The sequence below is a fragment of the Mus pahari genome, chromosome 7, assembly GCF_900095145.1.
Source record: "Mus pahari chromosome 7, PAHARI_EIJ_v1.1, whole genome shotgun sequence".
NCBI classification, from domain to species: domain Eukaryota; kingdom Metazoa; phylum Chordata; class Mammalia; order Rodentia; family Muridae; genus Mus; species Mus pahari.
In genome coordinates this window covers 105,638,724-105,647,361 of record NC_034596.1, presented here as the reverse complement: position 1 = coordinate 105,647,361, position 8,638 = coordinate 105,638,724, and the positions used below count along the sequence as shown (strand labels likewise).

The window sequence follows — 8,638 nt, the reverse complement described above, 5'->3', positions numbered from 1 at the left end:
CCTGCCTCTGCCTCCCNAGTGCTGGGATTAAAGGTGTGCGCCACCTTCTGAGTTCGGGGCCAGCCTGGTCTCCAGAGTGAGTTCCAGGACAGCCAGGGCTACACAGAGAAACCCTGTCTCGAAAAACAAAACAAACAAACAAAAAAGATAGAATGGGAAAGAGTTTCGGGAAGTCAGGAGTAGAGAAGACAAGTCAAGAAGTGGTTTTAAGCGATAACATGGCTGTGGTCTGGCTTTGCAGAGTGGCAATGGAATAGAAGGCACAGGTGACAGCAACGAAAGGACATGGGGACTCACTAGAGGCTATGCAGAAGGCTCCTGAGAAGCTTTAGTACAATAATAAAATGGCACATTCCAGTTGAGATTTTGACTTAGGGCTCGCTATACCAGAGGTGTCCAAGGGATCCTCTTTGCCTAGGTACTTGGGTCCTAGGACAGCTCTGGATGCAGGTGCAGACTGGGGTTCATTCACATGTAGGCAGCTACCACAACTGGATAGATGTACTTCTGAGCTGGGTGCTGAGGTGGGCAAGCAAGTAGGCAGTAACCTTAGGAGCAGAGTGGATCAAAGTATTATGCTAACACTGAGTGTCTAGCAACTGTTTAGAGAATGTGCTGTGAGACACAGAGAGAGGATCTGCGAGGAAGCAGGGTGGGGACAGTCAGCTGAGGTACCCAAGTTCCAGGAACAAGAAAGAGACAAGTGAAGAGTGCATGTGGGTACAGTCAAGCTGAAGGCCTCCAAGAAAAATGCTCTGTGAATCCTAACTGCCATGTGGAATCAGAGCTGCAGCCTTTGGAGGTACCATAGTTTACAGAAGAATGTCTTCCTACACAGACATAGGTACAGGTACAGGCAACCACTGTTCAGGTAGGTCCTATGTTTCAGGGGACCTCTATGTACTGTCTTCCAGAGATGAAGCACAAGGTACCTTTTCAGAGACCTGAAATACTTTTCATAAACTTTAAACACAAACATCTCTTTACTACTTATCTTTGTCATGATGGAACTTAACTTTCCTATTGAACAACACAGTTTAATTTTCATCTGCGAAACAGTTGCCAAGACAACTATACAGCTTAGCAAGTGTGCCTGGGCTCACCTTGAGGTCTCTGTGAACAATCCGTTTTTGGTGGCAATACTGTACTGCGGAAACAATCTGGACATGAGAAAATTAGAATTAGTCACTACTGGTGCAGACTCTCAATTATAATATTCATTTACCATTGTTTCTTCTTCTCATCTTTTTTTCTTTTTTCCTTCCTTCTGAAACAGGCTCTCAATCTACAGCTCTAGTTGGCCTGGAAATCACTCTGTAAGTCAAGCTAGCCACAGACTCACAGATGTGCCTGCTTTGCCTCCTGTGTATTGACAGACTGAAGGAATGTGCCACTATATCCTGCATTGTTGTACTCATTTCTGAGACAGGGTTTCTCTGTGTAGCCCTGGCTGTCCTGGAACTCACTTTGTAGACCAGGTTGGCCTCGAACTCAGAAANCCGCCTGCCTCTGCCTCCAAGTGCTGGGATTAAAGGCATGCACCATCATGCCTGGCTGTATTCAATTTTTAAGACAGTTTCACATAGCCCAGGTTGGCCCTGAACTTTCTATATAGGTAATAGCAATCCTGAACTCCTCTGATCCTCCTGTTTCCAAGCCCAAGTTTCAGGATTGAAGCCATGCAGCATGACAAACTGGGTTTATGTAGTCCTGGGAACTGAATCCAGGACTGCATGAATGGTAGAGTACCTACCCACGAGGCTATATCTTCAACTCCGATGAACATATTTTTCTGATATTGAGATTCTTCTTTTTCTTTTTTTTTTTTTTAAAGATTTATTTATTTATTGTATGTAAGTACACTGTAGCTGTCTTCAGACACTCCAGAAGAGGGCGTCAGGTCTTGTTACAGATGGTTATGAGCCACCATGTGGTTGCTGGGATTTGAACTCTGGACCTTTGGAAGAGCAGTTGGGTGCTCTTACCCACTGAGCCATTTCACCAGCCCCTTGAGATTTTTCTTAAAGGTCGTTTTCAAGTTCTGCTTTTGAATCACATCTTATTATCTCCTGCTGCTCTCTTCCTCTAGCTCCAAACAACTTGAAGCTAACCTGATACCATAGTGATGGGAAAATACTTAAAACCTCTTGCTGGTTTTCTGGTATTAAGCTAGAAACAATTATTCCTAAGAAAGACTTGGAGCCTGGATATTTTCCACGTTGGACTTTGAGATAGTTCAGTGGGTAAAGGTACATGGCATCAAATCTGATGACCTGCCTGTACTCAATCTCTGGGGCCCACATAAAGAAAAGAAGAACTGACCACTGCAGGTTGCCTTGACCTCTACATGCATGCCCTGACAAATCTGGGTTTGCATGTACACACATGCTAAATAAATATAATTTAAAAACCCTACTGAATCCATCAAGTGTAATCCACATTTGCTGGCAACACAGTGTCTCAGGCATAAAAAGTTCTTTAAAAATGTTACTAGCCGGGCTGGAGAGATGGTTCAGTGGTTAAGAGCACTGACTGTTCTTCCTGAGTTCAAATCCCAGCAACCACCGCAACCACACGGTGGCTCATAGCCATCTATAATGAAATCTGACGCCCTCTTCTGGTGTGTCTGAAGACAGCTACAGTGTACTTACATACAATAATAAATAAATCTTTAAAAAAAAAAAAAATGTTACTAGCCAATCAACATTGTGAGCCCAGAGGGCAACAGTAGGTGTCTTCCATCAACTGCTTTCCACCTTGGTTAGTTGGTTAACTGTGTGCCTGTGTAGAGGCCATAGGTCAACACTGAGTGTCTTCCTTTACTACTTTCTCTCATTTTTTTTCCATCTTAATTATACTGCCAAGATTAACAATGAAACTTAAGAATTAACAGACTAAACACATGTTAATTCATACCTGTCTAAATTTAGCTCTTGCTTCTTTTTCCTTCATTCTTCCATGTGCAACCAAATAGTCAAATACTTCACCTATAATAGAGAGGAATAAAATTAAGTAGAAATCCTACAACTGGACATTAATTTTCCCTCAAACTGCTAATGTTCTGTTCTTAGCAAAGTTCTAGTCTTTTTTAATTTAAAATATTTTAGATTTATTTCTTTTACATGTATGTGTGTTTTGCCTGGATGTATGCCTAGTGCCTGCAAAGATCAGAAAGAGGTACTTTACTCCCCTAGAACCCGAGCTACAAATGGATGGCTGCGTCACACCCTGTGGGTGCTGGGAAATGAACCCTGGTCCTCCACAAAAGCAGTAAATGTTTTTCATTGAGCCAATTCTCCAGCTCTTATTTTTATATTTTAAATACATTTACATGTAAGTATGAAGTTAACAGTTCTAAAACATAGTCACTAAGCTATAACTGAAGCAAACTAAGCTCACAAGGATAATCCCAAGATAATTTAAGTTATTATGCACTTTCCGCTTTTCAACAGACTGCAACAGAAAATGAACAATTATGATGGAAAGGTAAACCAGGTATGGTATTGCATGCCTTTAGCCCCAGTGTACAGGAAGCAGACAGGCAGGTCTGAGTCTAGGCAAGGCTACTCTGAAAAGAGATCCTCTCTCTCCACGCCTCCCCGCAAAAAGTATCTTCCTATAAGATTATCACCAAGCATTACTTTATTCAGCAAATGTCTTGATTTACTAATTAATAAATCAAGTATTAGTTGCTTCTATTACTAATGAACTGTTATTAATTTTAAATGTAACTACTAACTGCAAGGCAATGAATGCTCCATGCTCTGGGAAACTGAGCAGCAAGTTCAGTAGAGCCCCTTTCCTCAATTCCCTAGCTAATAGGAGAAACAACAAACACACAGGTACAGAGTGTATCAGAGGTCCATGAACACTGTGAAGAAAAAGAAAATAACAAGAGTTCGTAGGGCACGTGTTTGTGCTCTCCTAACTATCCAATGGAGCAGACAATGAAGCTGTCAGAGTGAAACTATAGATGTATGCATGCATACACACACAGCAGGGATCGAGGAGTGGGAGGCAGTAAGACAGCCAAAGGTATTGGAGAAGTGTAAGCAATGGGGAAAATGCAAGGCAGATCCACAAGAGTTTATTCAGCAGGTCTTGGAAAGAGCTCTGCTATACTCTAAATGAGGTGAGAATCTAAAATTGACTTTATAAAAGAATTACTGAATTCCAGAGTGAGAAGAGTCAGGATGAGGGGAAAGCATGGCCACCGTAGTTAGGATTATGTAGTAATCTAGCCAGCCAGGTGTAAGCACGACTGGCTGGCTTCGTGGGGTTTACAGTAGTAGTGAACAGTGAGGCAGGTTCAGGACAGGATTAACATGATGCCAACAGAGCTTGGTATGGTGGTGTGCCCAGGAGCAATCTCATCCCTAGGATGGTGGAAGAAGGACCAGAAGTTCAGTGTCATCTTTGGCTACTGCAGTAGTTTACATGAGAGCTCCCATACACTCTGGTATTTGGATACTTGGTTCACAGTTCTTTGAGGAGGTTCCATAGGCACGGCCTTGCTGAAGAAAGTATGTTCACTGGCTGTAGGCTTTGAGAGTTTAAAACCTCACCCTGCTTCCAGTTTGCTCTCTCTGCCTAGTGCTAGGGGTTGAAGATGGGAGCTCTAAGCTTCCTGATTTTGCTGCCATGACTGCTGCTTGCTGCTGTGTCTTCCTGCTATGATGAACGCTTATCCCTTTGGATCTATAAGCTCAAATAAACTCTTCCTTCTATAAATTGCTTTAGTCATGATGTTTTAACATAGTAACAGAAAAGTAACACACATACAAACAGCTACCGAGCAAACTCACAGTTAGCCTGGGATACAAGAGACCTTGCCAAAACACCCTACTATCCCACACTAAAACCAAACCAAAAACCGAGGGGCAGAAACCTGGCTTAGTGGTTAAAAGTGCTTCTTATTCAATCAAGAAGACTTGAAGGTGGACTGTCACATCCTTGGAACAGGACAGATGTGGTTTCCACAGGCCTATAACACCCCAGTGCCACAGAGGGAGAGTCAGGAGGATCTTTAGAGCTTACTGTCTGACAGTATAGGTGAAAAACTCTAGAGGAATAAGGGACCGAATGATAGAGGAGGAAACCTCACCCATTCCATTTTCTGCGACATGCATGCACAAGCATCAGACCCATGCATACACACATGTACGCATACCACGTACACATAAAAAAGAAAAATATTAGTAAATGAAACTGACTCACTGTTGTACAAACCATAGGTGAGGTCCAAATATCGAAATCATTATTTATAAATTCAAATACAATATAAACCTATTAAAAGATTTCTACAACTATGAAGCATACTCACAAATAAGTAACTAGGTTTTATAAATCAGGAATACAATTTATAAGCTAGAAGGTTTTTTCCTATCACAAATGTATTACACTCAGCTGAAGCTGCTGCATGGAGCCTCTAAGGGCTATCCCTCAGTAAAGTGTGCCGGGCAGCGCTCCTGTCAAGGTCAGGGGAGCACGGCTGGGACAGGGCTGAACTTTAGAACACCTTTCACTCTTGAACCCAGCTAGTTACGGCAGGCCTGACCTTTCTAGCGTTAATTAGATTACATGGATGGTTTCTGGGGATTTCTTTGCAATTCTAAGATTCTACCAAATGAAAAGGCACTGCCAAGCACGACATGCTTGCCTTTATTTTCAGCACTCAGGAGGCAGAGTCAGGCAGATCTGTGCATGTAAGACCAGCCTGGTCTACAAAGCTAGTTCTGAGGCAGCAATGACTACACAGTGAAAGCCTGGTTCAAACACAAAGAAAGGAAGGAAGGAAGAGTGGGTAAGGAAATGGTATCAAGTTAAGCCAATTTAACACAACTTTTGTCATTCCTATGTCCTGTAGAATGACAAGCTGATTTCAACAACACATGACATATTCAAGGCAGTGAGACAGCTTAAGCTATAATGCTGAGGGCTTCATCAACAAACCCACTGTGACACTCAGCCCAGCAGACATTATATGCCAGATCGCACACTGGATTCACCATATAATGTCTTGTCCAAAGCCCATCCTCATTTTACAAAGTCAGGAAGCCTCTCCTCCCTCCTCTTCCAGTTAAGCTTAATAATCTATAGCCTGGGCGCTTTAAACAGAAACAGAAAACAGTGACAGACTGACAAAGCAGAGGTCCTAGCTCTCAGTGGCCTGGTATTTACTATGTAGAAGGGGCTGGCCTTGAACTCACAGAGATCCTTTTGGTTCTGCCAGAAATGATAGGGTTAAACAAGCATGCCACAATCCTTTTTAAAAGACAAGAGTTTACTAGTTTCACTTTTTCCCCTTTTTTAAAAAAATAAAGTATGTGCAGTATGTGTACAATCACATGTATGTGCAGGTGAGAACCTATGTACAGGAGGACATCAGGTGTATTGCTGTATCATTCTCTTCCTTATTCCCCACAGATGGGGTCTACCACTGAAACTAAAGCTGGGCTGACACCCAGCAAGCCCCTTCAATCCTCCTGTCTCTGCTCTCAAGAATGCTGGAGAGACACATGTGCTTGTGCATATTCGTGTATGAGTATACCCTGTTCACACAGAGGCCCTGGATTCAGCTCCCATCACCCACATAAGAAGGTGCACAACTGCCTCTTAATTCCAGTTTCAGAAAATCAAATGCCCTCTGTGGGCACCAGCACCTATGTGGTATACAAAAATTTGTGCAGATTCATCTACACACACATAAATAAAAATAATAAATCTTAAATAAAATGTAAATAAGCATAATACATAGTCAATAATGAATTCAGAGTATTGAAGAGTGGTGTCAGAGGTATGTCCACTGTGACACATTCCATTCCGTGACATGCTTATCATTTTTTAAAAAAATTTATGTTCATTTCATGTGCATTGATGTTTGCCTGCATGTATGTCTGTGTGAGGGTGTCAGATCTTCTGGAATTGGAGTTACAGACAGCTGCAAGCAGACATGTGGGTGCTGGGAATTGAACTCAGGACCTCTGGAAGAGCAGGCAGTGCTTTTAACCCCTGAGCCATCTCTCCTGCCTCCCTCCCCTTTTAAAATCTTTACATTTTTTTATGTACCTAGTTGTTTGTCTGCATATAGGTCTGTACAGTATGTGTAAGCATGTATCTTCAGAGGCAAAAAAAGAAAGAGCACTGGATCCCCTGGACTACAGCAATAGAACCCCTGGCATTTGGGGGACATGCCTTTAATCCTAGCACTTGGGAGGCAAAAGCAGGTAAATTTCTGAGTTCAAGGCTAGCCTGGTCTACAGAATGAATTCTAGGATACCCAGGGCTACACCTAGAAACTTTGTCTCTCAAAAGCCAAAAAACAAGATGATCAGAAGTTCAAGGTCATCATGATAGACAGATTCAGATCCTAAATTTTATGTGATCCATATTTACCACAATGGAAAAAGGAGAGCTGCTGTACATAATCAACTAGGAGCCTTGCACACTGTCATCCGACCACTCTAAGTGTGCTGTTGTACATGCATCTCCATAGACACATAATAAGTAAATGTAATAATAACAGCAATGCTAACAATCAACCACTACAGCCCACAGTACTGACAAGGCAAGGTTTTGGCTCTGATCCCAGTTTACTACCTGTGAGTGTTAACTGATACCTTAAAGAGTATCCATACAGGCACTGTGGCTGCAATTGTTCTTAAAGAGAAAAAAGGGAAGACACGCACATATAATCTCTCACTCTGTAAGCAATGTAAATGTGCTTACCTCCACTTGCATATTCCATGATTAAGTAGAGTGTTTTTTCCGTTTCAATGACCTCGAACAACTTCACTGGGGGAGGGGAGAAGACAGACAACAAAAAAGAACAAATGTCTGTATGTACAAGACATGCACAGATAAGCTCCACAACCCCCAACTTTTTCCTGTTAAAGGTTTTAGAGCGCCAGCCCTTAGGAGTTAAAAAAGAATTCTGTATTACAGAATTTTGTAAAAGAAAACCAAAGAAGCCATCAACATCAAGCTTCTTCCTGGGTGTTGAGAATGTGCTCAGCAGCCTGGCCCAGGCTGCTTCCTCACTGCTCTGGCTGCGCTCCTGTCTGCAAGCTGTCAAGGTGACCGAGCCTGCCCCCCAGCACCTCGCTCGCCCGCCTGTCCTGCAGTCTCTCCTCCACTGCCTTCCAGGCACTCTGCCCACCGGAGACTTCTGGGACTTGGAACAGTGAGACTTGTTCACTGCAGCTCTCAGAGAACTAGGTTCCTGTGTTAATAATCTGAGAGTAAAACTACAAATAATTAATGAGGAAATGTGCCAATTACATTTTTAGTAGTAATGCTAGTGGTACCCCAAACTTTTTAATATTGAGTTTGAGATATGCTCTGAATTGTAAGGTTGGCCTTGAAGTCATTCTGTAGCTTAGACAAGCTGTGGACTTAGGGTTTTCCTGCTTCTGCTTCTCCAGAAGGTAAGAGGGGCCCTAGACCAGCAAAAATAACTTTTTTTTTCTTTCCTCAAGAGCTGAGATCTGAGTCCAGGGTCCCAGGGTCTTAGGCTTGCTAGAGAAATATTCCAAGCTAAATTCCTACCCTCTAAAACTTAAAAAAAAAAAAAAAAAAAAAAAAAGAATTAAAGGCTATACTGGCCTACATAGTGATTTCCAGGACAGCCAGAGCTACA

General features: G+C 42.4%; 1 protein-coding gene across 9 annotated transcripts in view; it reads right to left on the bottom strand.

The window, feature by feature from the left end:
* Mark3 (microtubule affinity regulating kinase 3) overlaps nucleotides 1-8,638 on the bottom strand; it is a 91,931-nt gene that overhangs the window by 38,417 nt on the left and 44,876 nt on the right. For all 9 annotated transcript variants that reach the window (XM_021202721.2, XM_021202722.2, XM_021202724.2 and 6 more), the window contains exons 5-7: nucleotides 7,729-7,794; nucleotides 2,917-2,987; nucleotides 1,104-1,160 (exon numbers count right to left, since the gene is read on the bottom strand). In XM_021202721.2, the coding sequence (XP_021058380.1) occupies nucleotides 1,104-1,160; nucleotides 2,917-2,987; nucleotides 7,729-7,794 (194 nt within the window). The remainder of the gene's footprint in view (nucleotides 1-1,103; nucleotides 1,161-2,916; nucleotides 2,988-7,728; nucleotides 7,795-8,638) is intronic.